Source organism: Mustelus asterias, chromosome 9, assembly GCF_964213995.1.
Source record: "Mustelus asterias chromosome 9, sMusAst1.hap1.1, whole genome shotgun sequence".
NCBI lineage: Eukaryota > Metazoa > Chordata > Chondrichthyes > Carcharhiniformes > Triakidae > Mustelus > Mustelus asterias.
This window is the reverse complement of record NC_135809.1, coordinates 127659398-127682880: the sequence shown is the minus strand read 5'-3', so window position 1 is coordinate 127682880 and position 23483 is coordinate 127659398. Positions and strand designations below refer to the sequence as shown.

The 23483-nt window shown below is 44.9% G+C and overlaps 1 protein-coding gene across 1 annotated transcript in view; it reads right to left on the bottom strand.

Moving 5' to 3' along the window:
* The window catches only part of LOC144499289 (uncharacterized), a 324178-nt gene that overhangs the window by 108619 nt on the left and 192076 nt on the right, over positions 1-23483 (bottom strand). The window contains exons 10-11 of the mRNA XM_078221404.1: positions 15431-15493; positions 15261-15323 (exon numbers count right to left, since the gene is read on the bottom strand). Coding sequence (XP_078077530.1) covers positions 15261-15323; positions 15431-15493 — 126 coding nt within the window. The remainder of the gene's footprint in view (positions 1-15260; positions 15324-15430; positions 15494-23483) is intronic.

Sequence of the window (23483 nt, the reverse complement as noted above, 5' to 3'; positions counted from 1 at the left end):
TTTAATCTCTCAGCTGAAAGGAGGCACCTCTGACAGTACAGCACTTCCTCAGTAGTGCACTGGTGTGTGAATTCAACTCTTGCAGTAGGGCATGAAATTGGAACCCTTGACTCAGAAGCCAAAGTGCCAACAATAGAGCCATGCTTGACCTGACAAGGTACGACCAATGTGCCCTTCAACATGAAGGAACTAAATTTGGGGCAATGCCAGGGGCATTGACCAGTGGGTGAGATTGTAAAGGTTTTACTTGAAACAAAGGCATGAAGAGTAGCGTTAAAGAATTATAGAGCAGTTGGTTAGTTTCAGAAGTACGGTGGCACCAAAAAGTCCCAAAACTTGGCAGTGAAGTTTAAAGTGAGCGATCTTTACAGGGCTGATCACAGAAGGAAACGAGATTGGTGAAATGGTACAGTAGTGTCGGGTTATCCTAATGGACCATAATCAACAAGTCCGGACTGTATCCTTTGTGCTGAATTTTCAATTGCAGGAGTGGATGGTGAGCAGGGAATGGGCACACATTACAAATTGAATTCCCTTCTGGATCCCGACTTTCCCAGTGCACAACATTTTCAAAGAGAGGGTAGGATCCGAGAACCCACTTGCCTCCAATTAACAGCCCATTTAGCTCCTTGAGGAACTTGTTAATGGGGAGGGCCAGGTGGTGATTTTCAAATCAAAAATCGCCAACCCCAAACCGTCTGCTGTTGTGTTAAAGGAAAGGAGCTGCAAAGGGTTTTGTAAAACGGAAAATCATTTTGCCAGCAGAGGTTTCACTGTGAGGTGCAGTGTAGTATTGTTCAGCTGATCATTCAGCCAATTATCTGAGCGCTAAGACTTCTGACCCTTTGAATTCCTGACGCATGTCCTGTGCCCACATCCCAATAATGAATTATAACAAAAAATAGGAGTGTAGGGTGGTGATTTGTGAGATATTCAAGGAACTAGTGTGAAAAGGCTTTCTTTGTGATTGAGAACATGTGGGTCAAGATTGTGGTCAGTATCTCTGCAATTTCCATCTTTACTTTCCTCAGCATCCCCAGATGCATCCCATTTGATCCTGGTGACTTATCGGTTTTTAATTTCAGCCAACCTTTCTAAACACTCTTCTTTATCAACTTTTAGCCCATTGAGTACCTCATACAAATCCTCTTTCATTATGAGTCCAGCAGCCTCCTCTCTCTTGGCAAAGAAAGGTGTCCTTTACCAAAGCAGTCAAGGTGCCCTCATTGGTGAGGATGTGAAATACATTGCCCGAGATAGTCGTGGAGGTAGCATCTGTCATGGCTTTAACATATGGATAACACATATATATGGATAATCACCTAAAGAGAACGCATCTACAGAGCTATGGAGAAAGGGCAGCTAGATAAATTAAGGGTGGCACAGTGGTTAGCACTGTTGTCTCACAGCGCCAGGGACCCGGGTTCAATTCCAGCCTCGGGATACCGTCTGTATGGAGCTTGCACACTCTCCCTGTGTTTGCGTGGGTTTCCTCCGGGTGCTCCAGTTTCCTCCCACATTCCAAAGATGTGTGCTTTAGATTGATTGGCTATGCTAAATTTCCTCTTCGTGTCAGGGGGGCTAGCAGGGTAAATACATGGGATTATGGGGATAGGGCCTGTGTGGGCTTGTTGTCAGTGCAGCTCAATGGGCTGAATGGCCTCCTTCTGCACTGTAGGGATTCCATGATTCTAAACTGGATATCCTTCTGTGCTGCAACCATTCTACTCCATACAGAGGCTTATCCTGAATTAATTCAGCTACATTTATAGATTTTCACAGTAACTTATTTGCAGTGTTAATGTAAGCCTACTAGTGACGGATAAATAAACTTCAACTTTATCGTTTCAGGAATGATTATAAAATTTGTATGCAGTTTGCAAGCCTGGGAAGATGTGATGGATGTTAAAATATTGACTGAATTACTGTTTTTCCAAGCAAGATGATTTAAAATGAAGATTCCAGAGAAGCTTATGGCCGTCTAGTACTCGAAGATGACTTGGTGAAGGAAACTCTGTGGAAGTGGAAGATTTGCCTTCCACACTGCACTATTTTTCACCATCTTGTGGTTGTATCACAGCTTGGTATGACTCCTGCTCTGACCAAGAATGCAAGGAACTACAAAAGGTCATGAATGTAGCCCAATCCATCAAGCAAACCAACCTCCCATCATTGACTCTGTCTACATTTTCCGCTGCCTCGACAAAGCAGCCAGCATAATTAAGGACCCCACACACCCTGGACATTCTCTCTTCCACCGTTTTCCATCGGGAAAAAGATACAAAAGTCTGAGGTCACGTACTAACTGACTCAAGAACAGCTTCTTCCCTCCTGCTGTCAGACTTTTGAATGGACTTATCTTGCATTAAGTTGATCTTTCTCTACACCCTAGCTATGACTGTGACACTACATTCTGTACTCTCTCCTTTCCTTCATAGAATCATAGAAACCGTACAGTGCAGAAACAGGCCATCCGGCCCATCGAGTCTGCACCGACCACAATCCCACCCAGGCCCTACCCCCATATCCATACACATTTACCCACTAATCCCTCTAACCTACGCATCTCAGGACGCTAACGGGCAATTTTTAGCATGGCCAATCAGCCTAACCCGCACATCTTTGGACTGTGGGAGGAAACCAGAGCACCCGGAGGAAACCCACGCAGACATGGGGAGAATGTGCAAACTCCACACAGACAGTGGCCCGAGCCGGGATTCGAACCCAGGTCCCTGGAGCTGTGAAGCAGCAGTGCTAACCATTGTGCTACCGTGCCTCCCTTCTCTATGAACGGTATGCTTTGCCTGTATAGCGCGCAAGAAACAATATTTTTCACTGTATGTTAATACAAGTGACAATAATAAATCAAATCAAAGCTTGTGTGCAAGATGATTTGCAACTGAGTCTATCGACAAATGATAACCTCAACATAAAATTAACAACTTGAAGAGCTCCGACTGGACCTGAATTGGCCATTTTCTGATGGACATGAATGGAAACTACTGGGATCTCGGCCAATGTTACACGCACGGCCCTCAAAGTAAATTAAGCCAAGCTTCTTGAGCTCGCCTTATGCAGTCATTTTTTTAAGGATTAAACATGAGTCTGAACAAATAATTATATTCTTGCATGGGTGGATCCAGGATCCCCTTTCTGTATTTTCACTTATAAATTGTTAGATATCCATATCTGTGAATAAATCTTTGCATATGTATCGAGGGATTAAATATATATTTAATGATTAAATATAGTGATGTTGGGCAAAAGTTTAGTTGAAGTTTATTTGTTTAGTTTATTTATTTAAACTTTGCACATCTCCTCTGAATTTTTCCCCACGCACCTTAAACCTATGCCCCCTGAGTACTTGACTTTTCTACCCGAGGAAAGAGCATCTGACTATCCACTCTGTCCATCCCACTCATAATCTTGTAAACCTATATCAGGTCACCGATAGAAGGCAAGCACGATAGCGTCATTTAAGGGGCAACGAGATGAATACATGAATAGGATGGGAATGGAAGGATACGGACTCTGTAATTGCATATAGTTTTAGTTTAGGCAGGCATCATGATCGGCGCAGGCTTGGAGGGCCGAAGGGCCTGGACCTGTACTGTACCTTTCTTTGTTCTTTGTCACAAGTAAGGCTTACATTAACACTGCCATTAAGTTACTGTGAAAATCCTCTAGTCACCACGCTCCGGCGCCTGTTCGGATACACTGAGGGACATTTAGCATTGCCAATGCACCTAATCAGCACGTCTTTTGGGCTGTGGGAGGAAACATGGGGAGAGCATAGACAGTGACCCAAGCTGGGAATCGAACCCAGGTTCCTGGTGCTGTGAGGCAGCAGTGCTAACCAATGTGCCACCGTGCCACCCTTCTAAGCAGGGTACCAAGACAACATAGATACCCAGAAACCTAAGTCCAATTAGTAAACAATTTATTAATTAATCCATATGAAAGGATATAGGCAAGTTAATGATTGTGAAAACAATGGCACAGTGATTAGCACTGCTGCTTCAAAGCACCAGATTCCCGGGTTCGATTCCAGCCTAGGGACTTAAGTATTCACATTCTTCCCACGTCTGCGTGCGTTTCCTTCGGGTGCTCAGGTTTCCTCCCACAGTCCAAAGTTGTGGGGGTTAGGCGGTTTCCCCATGCTAAATTGCCCCTTAGTGTCCCATGATGTGCAGGTTAGGTAGATTTGCCATGGTAAGTGCACAGTGTTACGGTTGGATTTGTTGGGCCTGGGTAAGATGCTCTGTCGGAGATTCGGTGCAGACTTGATGGGCCGAATGACCTCCTTCTGCACCATAGGGATTCTGTGGTCCTAAAATGGAAAAGTTTCTCGTTGCCGTGGGCTTCACACCCAGTCCTTAGTCCAAATCCAAATCGGGTGCATTGTCCACAAAGCTTGTGGTGAATTTTCACACAGCCAGTAACACACACAGGAGTCAAACACCTTCCCAGCTTTCACCCCCAGGCTTTCTCTCTTCGCAGGACTCAGCACTCTGCTTATATAGTCTGATAAGGCAGCAGAGCTGATCCTTGTTTGCACTGATCCCTCATCAGTCTGTCATGTGACTTCCTGTGGTCATCATCGTGGGCGTGGTTGCATTCGGCAACCATGTTGAATGAAGGGTGGACATGATCCAGAAAATGGAGGGGCGAGTGTTGGAACTATCCTCCCTCCAGCACTCAGCCCCTTGTGACTTTGCAATATATATATATATATATATATACGTACTCACATTTAACTGTGATTTACTCCTCCTGCGAAATATTGTCTACATGATCACACACAGCGTCTCTGAGCATCCACCCACTTATCTAAAAATTAATTTGTGTAATTAAGCTGAATTGTTTGGCCTGCAAAAACAACACTTAGCATTAAAATATGGACATCTGCTCATTCCATTTGTATCTCTTGGCCCCAGATAAATGATTAGAATTTGAAAGCCTCTGTTACAATGTCTTTCCCCGACTACCAGAAATCACAGAATCTCCACAGTGCAGGAGGAGGCCATTCAGCCCATCGAGCCTGCACCGGCAACAATCCCTCCCAGGCCCTATCCCCACAACCCCATGTGTTTACCCTGCTAATCCCTCTGACACGAAGGGGCAATTGAGCACGGCCAATCCACCTAACCTGCACATCAGTGGACTGTGGGAGGAAACCCACGCAGACACGGGTAGGACGTGCAGACTCCACACAGACAGTGACCCATGCCGGGAATCGAACCCGGGTGCCTGCCGCTGTGAGGCAGTTGTGCTAACCACTGTGCTACCGTGCCAATCTCTGTTGACTGTCGGTGAGACAGGCATGGCTTGGCTCATCCCATCTCCATTGGCAACAACACATGGACCACTATCTGGGCAAAGTTCAAGAAAGTCAGTCATGCAATGTTGATGAAGGCTTTGTGCACAAATTAAGGGAACTGGTACTCCCAAACAACAAAGAAAGAACTAACGATCAGGTGTTACAATTCCTCTAAATAATGTCTTCCCTTGTCATGCTGAAGGTAAGCATGCAGATGCAGCAGGCGGTAAAGAAGGCAAATGGTATGTTGGCCTTCACTGCGAGAGGTTTTGAGTACAGGAGCAGGGATGTGTTGTTAAAATTATACAGGGCCTTGGGGAGGCCACACCTAGAGTATTGTGTGCAATTTTTGTCTCCTTTTCTGAGGAAGGATGTTCTTGCTCTTGAGGGAGTGCAGCGAAGGTTTACCAGGCTGATTCCGGGGATGGCAGGACTGATGTCTGAGGAGAGATTGACTAGGTTAGGATTGTTTTTGCTGGAGTTCAGACGAAAGAGGGCAGAATCTGAGAGACTTATAAAATTCTAACAGGACTAGACAGGGTAGATGCAGAGAGGATATTCCCGATGGTGGGGGAGTCCAGAACCAGGGGTCACAGTCTGAGGATTCGGGGTAGACCATTTAGGACGGAGATGAAGAGACATTTCTTCACCAAAGAGTGGTGAACCTGTGGAATCCATTACCACAGGAAGTAGTTGATGTCAAAACATTGAATGTATTCAAGAGGCGGCTGGATATAGCACTTGGGGCGAATGGGGTCAAAGGTTATGGGAGGAAAGCAGGATTAGGCTATTGAGCTGAGCGATCAGCCATGATCGTGATGAATGGCAGAGCAGGCTCGAAGGACCAAATGGCCTCCTCCTGCTCCTATCTTCTATGTTTCTATGTGCACAGAATATACATTAAAGCAGCTATGTAACTCAAGTAGGTGTTGCTGTCACTTCATTTCTCCAGCTCCCTTTGCAGGTTGTCATTATGGTTAATAATTGCACGTAGATTGGCACCATCAGCAAGTTTTAATCACTGATAAATCCCAGAGAGCTGCTCCCCAGCCGTTTGCATAACTTTGCAGGGAGCGATATGAAGATGGTTACACCCCCACCGTTTCTAATGCTCTCTCTTTTAAATGATTCATGAATAGTTGGAGAGTTAATGGACTTAGGTCACGATTGTATGCAACATTCCTGCACTCTGTCCCCCGTGATGAAGAACACTTCAGCTTTAGAATCATCCTCCTCCTATCGGTACCCTGAGTGGTGACCATGGACTTCCGTCATTATGATTTAATGCTTGGCAAAATGTTTTGCAATGCTTTCTGCAGAATGGCCAATCAAAACACTCTCCCGTTCTGACCGCCTACTATCAGGCTCAATGCAGCGACTTACAGGCTGATATTCAACCTGTTTGGCTGTCTTATGAATGCACAATCAAGACTTAAAATGGGATACGATCCCAGGGCTTCTGGCCCAAAGGTAGAAACCGCACAACAAGGTCTCCCACATAGAATTTTACACAGCAGTACGGTATTTGTCATCCACCCTACCCCCATGGGGATTCTGCTCAGGGTGGGAGGTCGTTCTCACAATTGAAGGCCAATTGATGCCCTCAGTTGGCCAAATATGGCCATTTAAGGGCCTCTTCCTGTCACCACTGGGACTTTACCAGTGTGAGGCTGGTACCAACTGTCCAGAACACTCAATAAAGGCTGGTGAGCTTTGTGGCCTGGGAATGGGAGTGGTAGGGATGAGGTTTCCTTCTCAGCCAACCTGTGCCCATCCGAGGCCCCCACCAAGGTTTTTTCACACCGACTCTCCAACAGAACATCTTACTCAACCGCCCTATCCCTGTAACCCTGTGCATTTGGCATGGCTAATCCATCTAACGTACACATCTTTAAACACTAAGGGGCAAGTTAGCATGGTCAATCCACCTAATTGCACATCTTTGGACTGTGGGGGGAAACGAGAACATGCAAACTCCACACAGACAGTGATGTAAGACCGGAACCAAGGGAACCAAAGCTGTTCAGAGTATTCCAGTGTGGTCTAACTCGTGCCCTGTATAGTTTTAGCAATACTTCCTATTTTCAAACTTCATTCCCTTTGAAATAAAGCCAACGTTCCATTTACTTTCCCTATCACCTGCTGAACTTGCATGCAAGCTTTTTGTGATTTATGCCCAAAAAGCCCCAAATCCCTCTGTGCGGCAGCTTTCTGCAGTCTTTCTCCATTTAAATATTATTCAGCTCCTATATTTTTCCTACCAAAATGCATTACTTCACATTTTCCGACATTATATTTAATCTGCCAAGTTTTTGTCCACTCACTTAACCTGTCTGTATCTCTCTGTAGACTCTTTGGCCAGAATTTTACCGCCACGGCTGCCTTGATTCCAGGAGTGGGCTCGGCTCGGAGAACGGTGTTCTCTGTTGGCCTTGGGCGGGATCATACGAACTTTGGGCGGACGTGCCGGTAAAATTCCGCCCTTTGTGTCATCCTCACTACTTGCCTTGCCACCTATTTTTGTGTCATCTGCAAACTTGGCAATAGTACATTCACTTCCCTTGTCCAACTCATTAATATATATTATAAATAATTGTGGACCCAGCACTGATCCCTGTGGCACTCCACTAGTTACAGGTTGCCATCTTGAAAATGCCCCTCTTACCCCAACTTTCTGGGCAAAATCTTATTAAATAGCCTTTTCTGCAGTCCCTTATCGAATGCCAATCTCTCCACATCACCGAAATCCCTTGTGTCTTAGAATGGTATTGTCACTGGACTAGTAATCCAGAGACTCAAGGTAAGCTCTGGGACCTGGGTTCGAATCCCACCAGGGCAGATGGTGAAATTTGGATTCAATAAAAATCTGGAATTAAAAAGTCTAATGATGACCATGAAACCATTGTTGATTGTCTTAAAAGACCCATCTGGTTCACTAATGTCCTTTAGGGGAGAAAATCTGCCGTCCTTACTTGGTCTGGCCTACATGTGACTCCAGACGCACAGCAATGTGGTTGACTCTAATTTATGGGCAATAAATGCTGGTCCAGCCAATGACGCCCACATCCCTTGAATGAATAAATAAGAAAATTCCTCCCTATAACGTGTTAGAGTCTGCATCACACCAACGCACACTGAGTCAAGACAATTGCTATCCGTTAACTTAATTTTGAGAATTTGATCAGCAATGGAAGCTAAGGAAAGTTGTCATTCATGGGCCAACAACTCAAACTAATCTGACTAACTAAACTGTCCATCTTAAAAGTTGAGGGCAATCACAAACTAACAAAAATCATTAAAGCAAATCCACTGCATCATTTAAACTTTTGTTCAAACTGCTTTCGCCTGTTATTTTCCTTAGTTACTCAAGTCGGTACATAGTTAGTAGGGAACTACATTTATAACATTAACTAAAGGAAAATGGTACAATGCTGCACAAATCAATAAACTCATTTAGTCAGGCCGTCATTTCACGCTCAAAATGCGTGCGCTGACGATTTGCTGACATGAAACAAATCAGCAAGAAAACAATAAATCCGCAGTGAGAAAAATTTGTAATGATGTAAATATCTGGGGGAAGAGCTTCGGCTGAAAGGAGAGAGAGAGAAATACTTTGCATATTAAGCAGATATTGCAGATTAAGTGTGGGAGTCAAAGTGATAGTGCCGAACTAACGGGAGGGATTTTCCAGCCACCCCAACACCTCCCCCACGCGGCATGTTTTCCGGGGGCAGAGGTGGCCCAGCACTGGCCAGATCTTCCAGTCCCAACGGTATGACAATGGAGTTTTGCATGCCCCTGTCATCAGCCACTTACTATACTCCTTATACACCTTTGACTGGATGGCAAAATTCCCCTCCAACTCGATTTACAAGTTTGCCGATGACACCCTCCGTTATGGGTCAGATCTCAAACAATGATGAGACAGAGTGCAGGAAAGAGATAGAAAATCTGGTGAACTGGTGCGATGATAATAATCTCTCCCTCTATGTCAATAAAATGAAGGAGATAATCATAAGAACATAAGAGCTAGGAGCAAGAATAGGCTACCTGGCCCCTCGAGCCTGCTCCGTCATTCAATAAAATCATGGCAGAGCAGGCTCAAGGGCAGATTAGGCATGGCACGGTGGCACAGTGGTTAGTACTGCTGCCTCACAGCGCCGGGGACCTGGGTTCAATTCCAGCCTCGGGTCACTGTCTGTGTGGAGTTTGCACGTGTCTGCGTGGGTTTTCTCCGGGTGCTCCGGTTTCCTCCCACAGTCCAAAGATGTGCGGGTTAGGTGGATTGGCCATGCTAAATTACCCCTTAGTGTCAGGGGTTCAAAAATATATTTATCCTTGCCTTAAAAACATTCAATGAGGTATCCTCAACTGCTTCACTGGGCAGAGAATTCCACAGATTCACAACCATTTGGGTGAAGAAGTTCCTCCTCAACTCAGTTCTAAATCTGCTCCCCCTTATTTTGAGGCCATGCCCCCGAGCTCTAGTTTCACCTGCCAGTGGAAGCAACTTCCCTGCTTCTATCTTATGTATTCCCTTCATAATCTTATATGTTTCTATAAGATCTCCCCTCATTCTTCTAAGTTCCAATGAGTATAGTCCCAGTCTACTCAGCCTCTCTTCATAAGCCAACCCTCTCAACTCCGGAATCAACCTAGTGAATCTCCTCTGCACCCCCTCCAGTGCCAGTATACCCTTTCTCAAGTAAAGGGACCTCCCACATCTGGCCAGATCTGACCCACAATGGAGGTGTCATCGACTTCAGGAAGCATAGTAGAGGGTATGCCCCTCTCTACATCAGTGGGGACGAAGTAGAAATGGTCAAGAGCTTCAAGTTCCTTCCCTATGTACAGTGTGCTTTGCCTGTATAGTGCGCAAGAAACAATACTTTTCACTGTATACTAATGCATGTGACAATAAATCAAATCAAATCAAATACTCTCCTCATCCGGGGAATGCGCCGTGGGAATGTCACCATTGGCGAGACCGCAAGGTCCCACCATCAGGAAGGGCCGGATAATATCAACCAACATCTAAATCCTATGCAACTGAATGAGAAGCTTCAGAGAAGGAAAAGCAAACTGTTACGAAAATCTTAAAGTATTTTTAAAGTGGTAGATTTTGTATAATAAGTATGATGTCTGGTGCCTGTATCTCTCAATGTCAGTGATGTGTGATATTTTTCATGGAATGACAGTCGGATTATAATGTCGATTCAGTGGGAGGCATTTACTGCACACCCCCTAGCGGCGTGTTTTGTGGCCCACTATTGGGACCTGGATTTGAACCTGGGTCCCTGGTGCTGTGAGGCAGCAGTGCTAACCACTGTGCCACCGTGCTGACCATCGTGTATTTTTGCACCCTCCGCTGCCGGGTTCCCGTGGGGCAAGGGGGCAGTTGCTGGGACCAAAGAAAGAGTTGGTAAATTTCAGCCCGTGCCTTCGCTGTGTGGTCTGACCACAAATGCTGGCATTTATATCATTACCTTTAAGATAGTAAAAAGATCACAATGGCCAGAATGGCCTCGCTAATGTGGGAGCACAAAAAAAATAGAAATGAAAAAAAAATGTCAATAGAGAGTGACTAATCTCCTACAAAAATGTCCGGTGCTGAATTTTGTCTGAAACTTGCCTGAACTCACAAGGTGGCTGGATAAATATGGATAATGAAGGTCATTTGTCCCATCTGAGCTCATTTATCAACAAAATCAATTAATTCTTCCAACTGCCCAGCTTCCTATTTCAAGTGTTAATCACTTTTTTATGTGATGAAATTCTTGCCATGCGTTCCAAATTTGCCTTTTACCAGAATGAATTCATGCCCTTTTGTCCTCTGTTCATGATTAACCTTGAAGGTGTGATTTGGATTTCTTGGGCGACATAAAATATCTTCCAAACCCCGACAAGGCTCTCTCTACAGACCCTCGGTTTCACCAGTTTCCTCAGCATCTGATATTAGGAATCGATCTTTTGGGTGGTTTTCCCCTATCCCCAGATCACCTCCACGAGACAAATGTTTCTTTTGTGCTTGGCTGGTCATTACTGAGCACGGCACTGTACAACCCAAGCTAAAGAATAACTAAAGCCCTGTGCACTTTCAGCATGATATCCTCTGGTTTATCCTCCACTGATCAAGCAATGTTATATTAACTGGAATGCATCCATCCACTGATCCAATTACTCTCCCTTGAACTTCAATAGATTTCTGAGACTTTAGGGTAAATTCGGTGCTTCTGCAGGGGAACTGCTTCTGAAGGAGACATGAACAGAAAAATTGACTCTGCATTGCTGTGGACCTCTTCTTGCCCCTCACTCCCTTCAAAAGCACATCCCTAACCAAGAGAGGCAATTTCACCCTGTAGTCAATGGATTATATAATCACATAAATGACACACACGTGTGCTTATTGAACATGCATTTTGTTTGATTTCCCATCAAAGTGCCAAAGTGCATCAGTGCCAAACAGGTTTAGGGGAATTTCACAGTAACTTCATTGCAGTCTTAATGTAAACCTTACTTGTGACTAATAAATATACTTTAAAACTTTTAACACAGCTGGATTGGGCGGCATGGTGGCACAGTGGTCAGCACTGCTGCCTCACAGCGCCGGGGACCCGGGTTCAATTCCGGCCTTGGGTCACTGTCTGTGTGGAGTTTGCACATTCTCCCCGTGTCTGCGTGGGTTTCCTCCCACACTCCAAAGATGTGTGGGTTAGGTTGATTGGCCATGCTAAATTGTCTCTTAGTGTCAGGGGGATTAGCAGGCTAAATACGTGGGGTTAAGGGGATTAAGACCTGGGTGGGATTGTTGTCAGTGCAGACTCAACAGGCCGAACGGCCTCCTTCTGCAATGTTGGGATTCGATGATAAAGCTCTCCATACTCTGCCCCATGGACATACATCACAAGCAACAGAACTTTCACTATTGCAATGATGTGGTGCTTACTCAATTCCTCACACAAAAGACCTATCCTAATCACGTTTCATTGAGAGACGGAATTATTAAGTCACTTATGTGGCCTTCTTCCATGAAGAACTGGATTGAGATAACTTAAAGTTGTTTAAACTGGGAAAAACGTTATCATCCCATCAGTCAGGTCTGGAGTTGTAGAGAAATGCAGAAAACACTTTGTTTTTCTCTCCAGGTCTTACGACGCTCTGCCGACAAAAATCAGTGTGTGTTTCATGTCGTAATACAAGGGGCACGGAGCCGCAACACGCTGGCAAAGCCTCACTGCTCAGAGGTCAAGGCGCCATCTTTAAAGGGCACCCCAAACATAACCCGAGTAACCTCCCCCCAGCCCACTACGGAGGTCACAGGGGCTCCCCTTCCCACCCCCGATGGGAGTCGACACTTTGCTACCACCACCCCACGATCATCAGCCCCTTCCCTCCCACCCCGATCATCAGCCCCTTCCCCCCCCTCCGATTATCGGCCCCTTCCCCCCCCTCTGATCATCGGCCCCTTCCCCTCCGCCCCAACACCCTACCCCCACCCCAACCCAACCATCATCCCCAGCTTCACTGTCAGCTCCAAGCCACCATCGCACCTAAATAAATCCTCCCACACCCCCTCCCTCCATGAGGCTCCATTAGGGCCCACCCCTTGGCACAGGTTGGCACTGCCATGTTGACACTGTGAGGTTGACATGGTGCCAACCTGTGCCAAGGGGCAGTGCCATGGGGCATTGTCTGGCCACTGTCTGGTCATGTCTCTCTCCCCGGGGACTATACTTACCTTAAGCACCCCCCCCCCATTCCCCCAAGTAGACCCCCCAAGACAAATACATATCAGCTCGGTATCCATATCAGGCGGGGGGGGGGGGGGGGGTGGGTGGAGGGGGGTCAATATCTGGCGAGGTGCAGGTGAATAACATTTAAATACATTCAAATTCATGTTCGGAGAAGGGTGGGGAAGATCCAAAATCGCATTCGTGCCAGCGAGAAATGCAACATCCAAACCTTGGGCCCTCGCCAACATTGGCAAGGTTGGCAAACGGGAGCTCAAGATCGCCCCCTATGAGTAAACAAGCTGCATTTCATCAAAACAGAAGCAAAATACTGCAATTGTTAGGGGAGGTGATGGCCAAGTGGTATTATCACTGGGCTATTAACCCAGAAACTGGGGACCTGGGTTCGAATCCCGCCACAGCAGATGAATTTGAATTCAATAAAAAATATCTGGAATTAAGAATCTACCGATGACCATGAAACCATTGCCGATTGTCAGAAAAACCCACCTGCTCCTTTTAGGGAAGGAAATCTGCCGTCCTTACCTGGTCTGGCCTACATGTGACTCCAGAGTCACAGCAATGTGGTTGACTCTCAACTGCCTTCGGGCAACTAGGGATGGGCAATAAATGCTGGCCAGCCAGCGATGGCCACATCCCACGAATGAATAAAATAAAATTGTTGGGTGTCTGAAATGAGAACGCTGGATGTTTTGAACAGGTCAGGCAGAATCATCGTTTTAAAAATCCACTGACATAATGCTGCTGCTTCTAATGTTCCCATTATTAGCATTCTGAAACCAATAACAATGTATGTTCTGATGTCTCACCTCATGATAGAATCATAGAATCCCTTCAGTACACCAGGAGGTATTCGGCCCATCGAGTCTGTACCGACCACAATCCCACCCAGGCCCTATTCCTGTAACCACACGCATTTACCCTGCTAATCCCCTGACACTAAGGGGCAATTTAGCATGGCCAATCAACCTAACCCACACATCTTTGGACTGTGGGAAGAAACCGGAGCACCCGGAGGAAACCCACGCAGACACGTGGAGAACGGGCAGACTCTGCACAGATAGTGACCCGAGGCTGGAGTCAAACCTTGGTCCCTGGCGCTGTGAGGCAGCAGTGCTAACCACTGTGCCACCGTGCAATAAATCCCTTTCCCGGATATTGAATTACTCAATGGTTCACAATCCTTTAACTTTGTTAGGAAACAACTGTGTCGAAGAAATGAAGGCAAATTTCTGCGGATGCTGGAATCTGAAACAGAAACAGAAAATGCTGGAAAATCTCAGCAGGTCTGACAGCATCTGTGGAGGAAGAGTAGAGCTGATGTTTCGAGTCTGGATGACCCCTCATCAGAGCTCAAACTGTATCAAATAGTTGTTTTCTCTAACATGATGATTGCACTTCTGTTCTGGCGTGTTTTCATTTATTAAGTAATTCAATTTACCTTGAAAATAATTCAGAGGCTATGGGCACAAACCCACCAAATTTTATAAAGATTTAACGTTGGTAGTTTTATGGTCAAGGGAGTTCAATTTAAAATAGTCAGCTGCTTTGTACATTGACAACTCAGAAGTAAGTGACCAAAAGAGAAAATGCTGGAAAATCTCAGCAGGTCTGGCAGCATCTGTAAGGAGAGAAAAGAGCTGACATTTCGAGTCCAGGTGACCCTTTGTCAAAGCTAAAAGGCATAGAAAGTGGGAGATATTTATACTGCAGGGTTAGGAATGAAAGATGAGTCATGGCCACAAAAACAAGGGGAAAGGCTAAGAGGTGCGAATGGCAGGCAGTCCATAGAGAGAATAAAAGGGTGTGAATGGCCAAACAGCAGAGAAATTGAAACCGGAGGGTAAGCAATGACAGATTAAGGTGTTGGGGGAGGGGGGAGATGGGTGGGAGAGAGGTAAAATTGAGAAGGGGGGAAAAGGGAAGCAAAGGGGGCTGAAAAAAGGGAGGAAAGTGAGGGGGGGACAGAAAAATAAAGAAAGACAACAGAGAAATAAGTGACTGTTTGTTTCTTAGTAATCAGCTCTGCTTTCTCCACTGTCACGTAGGAGCTATCAGCCAATAAAACGCTTGGGAAATGCCATGAATCCAGCGCTTTCTCTGAGGTGAAAACTACAACATAAGCTCTTATCAAAATGCTGCACATTACCCTATTTAAATCACACTGACTCGCATGCTTGCCATCTCACCTTAAAAATTAAATCCTTCTTCCCGTAGCGTAGCTCCTTAAGCTGTGACTGGATTCTTCTGGACTGTAGAAGATAAGAAGGGATGGAAAATATCAACTCTCATTTAAATGCCCGAAAATACCTTTCGCCCGTTCAAGCGTGCTCACCGAGTCATGATGAATTAAACGTACCTCCTCCGCATGAATGCCACACTGCTTGTTTCCCGACAGAAGTTTGTTTTTCAGACTTTTATTCTGTGTGAGAGAATTATTTAAAATGCCTTGAATTACTTGAATGAGCAAGTAGGATAAACATTTCACCATCCCTGCTGCAAGGCTTATGCCTTGTATCATGTATTTTGTAATTGAAGTGTCTGGACTTTTCATTAAAATGCTCTTTAAAGTTTCTAAGATATGTCATAGAGTCTGAGAGTCATAGAGGTTTACAGCATGGAAACAGGCCCTTCAGCCCAAGTTGTCCATGCCACCCTTTTTTTTAAACCACTAAGCTAGTCCCAGTTGCCCACATTTGGCCCATGTCCCTCGATACCCATCTTACCCATGTAACTGTCTAAAGTCTTTTTAAAAGACAAAATTGTACCCACCTCTCCTCTGCCTCTGGCAGCTTGTTCCAGACATTCACCACCCTCTATCTGAAAAAATTGCCCCTCTGGACCCTTTTGTACCTCTCCTCTCTCGCCTTAAACAAAGAAGAGTACAGCACAGGAACAGGCCCTTCAGCCCTCCAAGCCTGTGACGATCACATTGTCCCATCTAGACCAACCGCTTATATCCCTCTATTCCCCATCTGTTCATGTGTTTATCCAGATAAGTCTTAAATGTCGCTAATGTATCTGCTGCAACCACCCCACTTGACAGTGCATTCCAGGCCCCCACCACCTTCCCCCGCACATCTCCACTGAACATTTCCCCCCTTATCTTGATCTTGTGCCCCCTTGTAATTGTCATTTCTGCCCTGGGAAAAAGCTTCCAACTGTTCCCCCTATCCAGACCTCTCATAATTTTATAAACTTCTATCGGATCACCCCTCAGCCTCCGCCTTTCCAGGGAGAACAATCCCAGTTTATTCAATCTCTCCTCATAGCTAATACCCTCCATACCAGGCAACATCTTGGTAAACCTTTTCTGTACTCTCTTCAAAGCCTTCTGGTAGTGTGGTGACCAGAATTGGACACAGTATTCCAATGCCCTCTAGTTTTAGACCCCCCCCATCCCCGTCATGAAGGGGAAGGGACAATATTCATGCGATATTTGCTTGAGCCTAGGCTGCTCACCAGGGCACGAGTCTGAATGTTTTTCACCCAGTGCCCACTCCCTGCAGTGTTTCTGCGTTTTTGTTTTAAATTTCTGCTGGAAAAGGTTATGTTTTATTAGTCTGATTGATGACTTGCAGGTGTCTCTGCTGTCAAAACTCATCTCCTTTAAGTATTTCTAAATCCACCATACTAAGCAGATGAGCAATTCGGGATGGTTCAATTTTGAATGATCTTTCGACAGGACTATCAATGAGCAAAGCTCAGCTTTTCAATTGCATGGATTCTAACTCTACCATAAATTTACACCGCTGAGGGAAAAGAATAACCCATTCTGATTTGCCTTAAGCGGCGCTTTGAGCAGGAGATCTATATGACAGAGAGAGAAGTCCATACTGAATGATTTTAATTCAATTGATTTTTTTTTTACAAATGCTTAGTCTCTTTTTCCAATTCCTGACTTGAGCTGGCTCCTTCCAGTCTGAATTCAGTAGAGGCATTGAGGGCATTGTACAGGCACTCAAAGTCACTTGCTCTGATATTCTGCATGTTCTCCTTATGCATAACCATATTGCTGTTTTGCATGTCTGCTGATGACAATATTGCTATGGTAACAAAAGGCATTATTCCAGAAGAAATACCTAGTTGATTCATCATTCGCTGCAGCAACTAATGTATCCGTGAGGTGAGGTTCCTTCACGACAGCATGACAGGATTCATGCGATATTTGTGTGAGCCTGGGCTCCTCACCAGGGTACGGGTCCTGATGTTTTGCACCCAATGCACATCACCGCCCGCCCCCCTCCACACTCCCCAGGCCATGAGTATTTGTGAAACTGTGTAGATCAGGTTTCAAATACATGCTTTGAAACAGTCACTATCAAACCTTTGTTCATGTAACAGACACATTCATGGCATGTCTGTGCTGGAGCCCTAATCATAGAATCTCGATCATTCGGCCCATTGAATCTGCACCAACTCTCCGACAGAATATCCCACCCAGACCCTATTCCCGTACCCCACATATTTACCCCATTAATCCTCCTAACCTGCACACCTTGGGATACCAAGCGACAATTTAGCATGGCCAATCAACCTAACTTGGGAGGAAACTGGAGCACCTGGAGGAAACCCAAGCAGACATGGGGAGAATGTGAAAACTCCACACAGACAGTCACCCAAGGCTGGAATTGAACCCGGGTACCTGGTGCTGTGAGGCAGCAGAGAGGGAGGTAGCATGGGGCACCACGAGAGATGTGGTGGACGTGGCTGGCAGTGTGGCCAACATCATTTTATCCTTTCAGAGATTCCCTATCTCTAGCACCATAGAATCAAAGATAGAAGCATAGAATCTACGGCATGGAGCCAGGCCATTCAGGCCAAACTGGTCCATGCCGACCAAAATGCCCATCTAAGCTAACCACACTTGCCTGCACTTGGCCCATATCCCTCTAAACTTTTCATATTCATGCATCTGTCCAAATGCCTTTTAAATGTTGTCAATGTCCCTGCCTCAACCACTTCCTCCGGCAGCTCATTCCACACACTTACCACCCTCTGTGTAAAAAAGTTGCTCCTCAGGTTCCCATTAATTCTTTCCCCTCTTAACTTAAACCTAAGCCCTCTGGTTCTCGATTCCCCAACCCTGGGAAAAAGACTGAGTGCCTTCACCGTATCTATGCCTCTCATGATCTTACACACCTCTATAAGATCACCTCTCAAGTCTCCTACGCTCCAAAGAAAAAAGTCCTAGCCTGTCCTATCTCTCCCTATAACTCAGTCCCTTGAGTCCTGGCAAAATCCTTGTAAATCTCTTCTGCACTCTCTTCAGTTTAACTCACCCGATGAAGGAGCGGCGCTCCAAAGGTTCGTGGTACCAAATAAACCTGTTGGACTTTAATCTGGTGTTGTGAGACCACTTACTGTGCCTACCCCAGTCCAATGCTGGAAACTCCACATCCAGTTTAATAACATCTTTCCAATAGCAAGGCAACTAAAGCTGAACGCAATACTCCAGGTACGGCCTCAGCAACGTCCTGTACAACTGCAACATAAATTCCCAACTTCCGTACTCAATGCCCTGACTGATGAAGGCCAGCATGCCAAAAGTCTTCTTCATCGCCCTATCTACCTGTGACTCCACCTTTAGAGATCTGTGCACCTGAGCTCCAATGTCCCTCTGTTCTACGATACTCCCTAAGGTCCATCCATTCACCGTGAAAGTCCTACCTTGATTTTACTTTCCAAAATGCAACACCTCACACTTCTCTGTATTGAACTCCATTTGCTATTTCTCGACCCACTTCCCCAGTGGTACCGCAGAACTCAATTTCATTGATGAGAGACAGACAGCCCAATTTCATGGCCAGGAGAAGCTAACAGCTAAGTGAATACAAAATATAACTTGGGTTTAAATGATGAGAAGGCAAATGGAGTGTAAAACAGTGCCAATGTACTAAAAATGATTAAGTACAGGAGGAATGATGTGGGTAAACGCATTAGAGTAAATATTGATATTGTTCATAAGTCCAGATATTTTTAGTCTTGTCAAAATTTAGAAAACTATTTGTCTGAGCTTTACTTCTGAAACTGAGACAAGGTTGGTTCTCGAATAGAAATCTATCTGGAATTCTAAACAATTGCTTTAGATCTGCTTAATTATAAAATAATTTACCAGAACGTGAAGTGACCCTTAAAAAGTAACAACAAACTGTAAATGGTCTAAGGTTTTTAAACGTTATTTATTAGCGTCACAAGTAAGCTTACCTTAACACTGCAATGAAGTTACTGTGAAAATCCCCTATTCGCCACATTCCGGCGCCTGTTCGGGTACACTAAGGGAGAATTTAGCATGGCCAATGCACTCAAACCAGTACGTCTTTCGGACTGTGGGGGGAAACTGGAGCGCCCAGAGGAAACCCACTCAGACACGGGGAGAGCGTGCAAACTCCTCGCAGACAGTGACCCAAGCCGGGAATCGAACTCGGGTCCCTGGCACTGTGAGGTAGCAGTGCTAACCACTGTGCCACCGTGCCGCCCCTGGAAGGGGCTTTCACTCTCATCTGGACACAAAACAGTTCAATCAAAATCATTTTTTATTGACTCTGTAGGGGAGAACTTTCTGAATGAGTGCTTCCAACTTGCAGTTTTTCTCACTGGGAATGTTTATCAGGAATTTGGGCATGTGCTCTGCATGATTTACTTTCCTTTAAAGAACAGATTACAGCAATTTATGATGAATCTTCTAATGATATTCCTGGTGGAAGGATGCATTTTGTTTAAGCAATGTGCAACCTCCCATCTCTAATTCCAATTGTGCTCCAGGATCTCCCAGTGTGCAGTTAAACAGGTGGGCGAGATCTCACATTTAATGTATAATCATCAGACTGTCATTTCCAATCAAGCAGAGTTCCTTCAGTGATGCGATGGACAGTCAGCCTGGATCATTCAACTGGCTTAAAGAAATCGAGTCATCGAGGTTTACAGCATGGAAACAGGCCCTTTGGCCCAACTTGTCCACCTGTTTTTACCACTAAGCTGGTCCTAATTGCCTTCATTTGGCCCATATCCCTCTATACACATTTTACCCATGTAACTGTCTAAATGCTTTTTAAAAGACAAAATTGTACCCACCTCTACTACTACCTCTGGCAGCTCGTTCCTGCTACCCACCACCCTCTGAGTGAAAACAATTGCCCCTCTGGACTCTTTTGTATCTCTCCACTCTCACCTTAAAAGGTAGACTCCCGACCTTTGGGGAAAAAAAATGACTATCTATCATATCCCTGCCCCTCATTATTTTATAGATTTCTATAAGATCACTCCTAAGCCTCCTACTCTCCAGGGAAAAAAGTCCCAGTCTATCCAGCCTCTCCTTATATCTCAAACCATCAAGTCCCAGTAGCATTTTAGTAAATCTTTTCTGCACTCTTTTTAGTTTAATAATATCCTTTTCATAATAGGGTGACCAGAACTGTACACAATATTCCAAGTGTGGCCTTACTAATGTCTTGTACAACTTCAAAAAGACGTCCCAACTCCTGTATTTAATGTTCTGACCAAGCATGCTGAATGCCTTCTTCACCACCCTGTCCATCTGTGACTCCACTTACAAGGAGCTATGAACCTGTACTCCTAGATCTCTTTGTTCTATAACTCTCCCCAATGTTCTACCATTAACTGAGTTGGTCCTGCCCCGATTCGATTCACCAAAATGCATCACCTCACGTTTATCTAAATTAAACTTCATCTGCTATTCATTAGCCCACTGGCCCAATTGATAAAGATCCCGTTGCAATCCTAGATAACCTTCTTCACTGTCCACTATGCCACCAATCTTGGTATCATCTGCAAACTTATTAACCATGCCTCCTAAATTCTCATCCAAATCATTAATATAAATAATAAATAACAGTTGAACCATAACTGATCCCTGAGGCACATCGTTGGTCATAGGCCTCCAGTTTGACTTCCTGCATCAGTTCCCACCCCCCTGCAACAAAAGATAAGCACTCCCCAATAGCACTAGCAAACACTCTCCCAAGGATAATGTTCCAGTCCTGCCCAGGTGCAAACTGTCTGATTTGTACTGATCCCACCTCCACCAGAACTAGTTCCAATGTCCCAGGAATTTGAAACCCTCCCTCTTGCACCATCTCTCTAGCCATGTATTCATTGGCTTGCTTCAACTGTATCACGCATGGTTGAATAGGGTCCTCTGTATGAGCAATGATCAGGCCTCTTATTGTACTGTTCTTGACCACGTTCATATCCTAAACTGGCATGTCCCTTCACTTTACAGAATGCTGGCTAATACTGTTTCCATGAGCAAATAGATTGTGCCATGAGGACTGTAAATTTTGAATATAGCCCCATTTGATCGTAGAGTTGGACTTAATCTGTGTTACAGGTCCACTACAGAAAGCATGATTCTTTCCAGAATACTCTCCACTTGTCTGATTGAGTGCAGTTCCAAGAACACTTAAGAGGTTTAAAACCATCGGAACCCCATCCACCATCCAAAACATTCATAAGGGGGAGGTGATGGCCTAGTGGTATTATTGCTAGACTATTAATCCAGAAACTCAGCTCATGCACTGGGGACCCGGGTCCAAATCCTACACGGCAGGTGGTGGAATTTGAATTCATAGAATCATAGAGTCATAGAGGTTTACAGCATGGAAACAGGCCCTTCAGCCCAACTTGTCCATGCTGCCCTTTTTTTTAAAAAACCCCTGAACTAGTCCCAATTGCCCGCATTTGGTCCATATCTCTCTATACCCATCGTACCCATGTAACTATCTAAATGCTTTTTAAAAGACAAAATTGGACCCGCCTCTACTACTACCTCTGGCAGCTCATTCCAGATGCTCACCACTCTCTGAGTGAAAAATTGCCCCTCTGGACCCTTTTGTATCTCTCCCCTCTCATCTTAAACCTATGCCCTCTAGTTTTAGATTCCCCTACCTTTGGGAAAAGATATTGACTATCTAGCTGATCTGTGCCCCTCATTATTTTATAGACCTCTATAAGATCATCCCTCAGCCTCCTACGCTCCAGAGAAAAAAGTCCAGTCTATCCAATCTCTTCTTATAACTCAATCCATCAAGTCCCTGTAGCATCCTTGTAAATCTTTTCTGCATTCTTTCTAGTTTAATAGTAATATCCTTTCTGTAATAGGATGACCAGAATTGCACACAGTATTCCAACTGTGGCCTTACCAATGTCTTGTACAACTTCAACAAGACGTCCCAACTCCTATATTCAATAAAATTCAATACTCCTGTATTCAATAAAAAATATCTGGAATTAAGAATTTACTGATGACCATGAAACCATTGTTGATTGTTGGAAAAACCCACCTGGTTCACTAGTGTACTTTAGGGAAGGAAATCTGCCGTCCTTACCTGGTCTGGCCTACATGTGACTCCAGAGCCACAGCAATGTGGTTGACTTCCAACTGCCCCCCGAAACTGGCCCAGCAATTTGCTCATTTCAAGGGTAACTAGGGATGGGCAATAAATACTGGCCAGCCAGCGACGCACATGTCTCAGGAATGAATTAAAAACTCACTCCAACACTGGCACACATGGCAGTAGTGTGTGCAAGACGCACTGCAACACTTTCTAAAGCTCCTTTGACAACACCTTCCAAATGTGCGAACCCTTTCACCTGGAAGGGGAAGGGCAGCAGATGTATGGGAGCGCCGCAATTTCTTCCCTCAGTCCCTCAGAATCCTGACTTGGAAATAGATTGCCATTCCTTCAATGTCACTGGGTCAAAATCCTAGTACTTCATTTTTAACAGTGGGTCTACCTGCACCACATGGACTGAAGTGTTTCAAGAAGATGATGAACCACTGCCTTCTCAAGGGCAATTAAGGATGGGTTAAAACAAATGTTGGCCGTGCCAGCGACACCCACACCCCAGGAATGAATAGAAAGAATGTGGAGGGCATCAGCTGCAGAAGCTGCCAGCTTGCGCATCCCGCCACTTGCTTTAGATCTCTTTATCTTCTGCAACAGGAATTGTTACGGCAAGTTGAATAGACTTACTGCAAGATGTAATCCTGATTAATTAGTCCTGTTCAGGTGGCTGGTGGCCATCTGGCCCACGATCGGTTTGGTAATAAAGAGGTGCTCAGGTGTTGATTCGCAGAAGAATAGTCGGAGCATATTTGATTAGATTGTACATCTGGGTTTGATCATTTATTTAATGCAGCAATAAAGCATGGAGGGCAGCAGCTTAATATTTTGCCAAAAACACACCCTACAGCACCAATAAATATCCTGAAATTTTCATGAGTGGTAATAATTATTCAATCTTTAGATATGGTTGCCAACAAGAATATCGTTACATATTCTAGACACTCTCCAGAAAATCTATTTTTTAAGTTCTGACATTTAACCTTTCCGAAATGGGTCATTAACACCAAGTACATAAGTAATTAATATAAAAGTACAGATGACTGT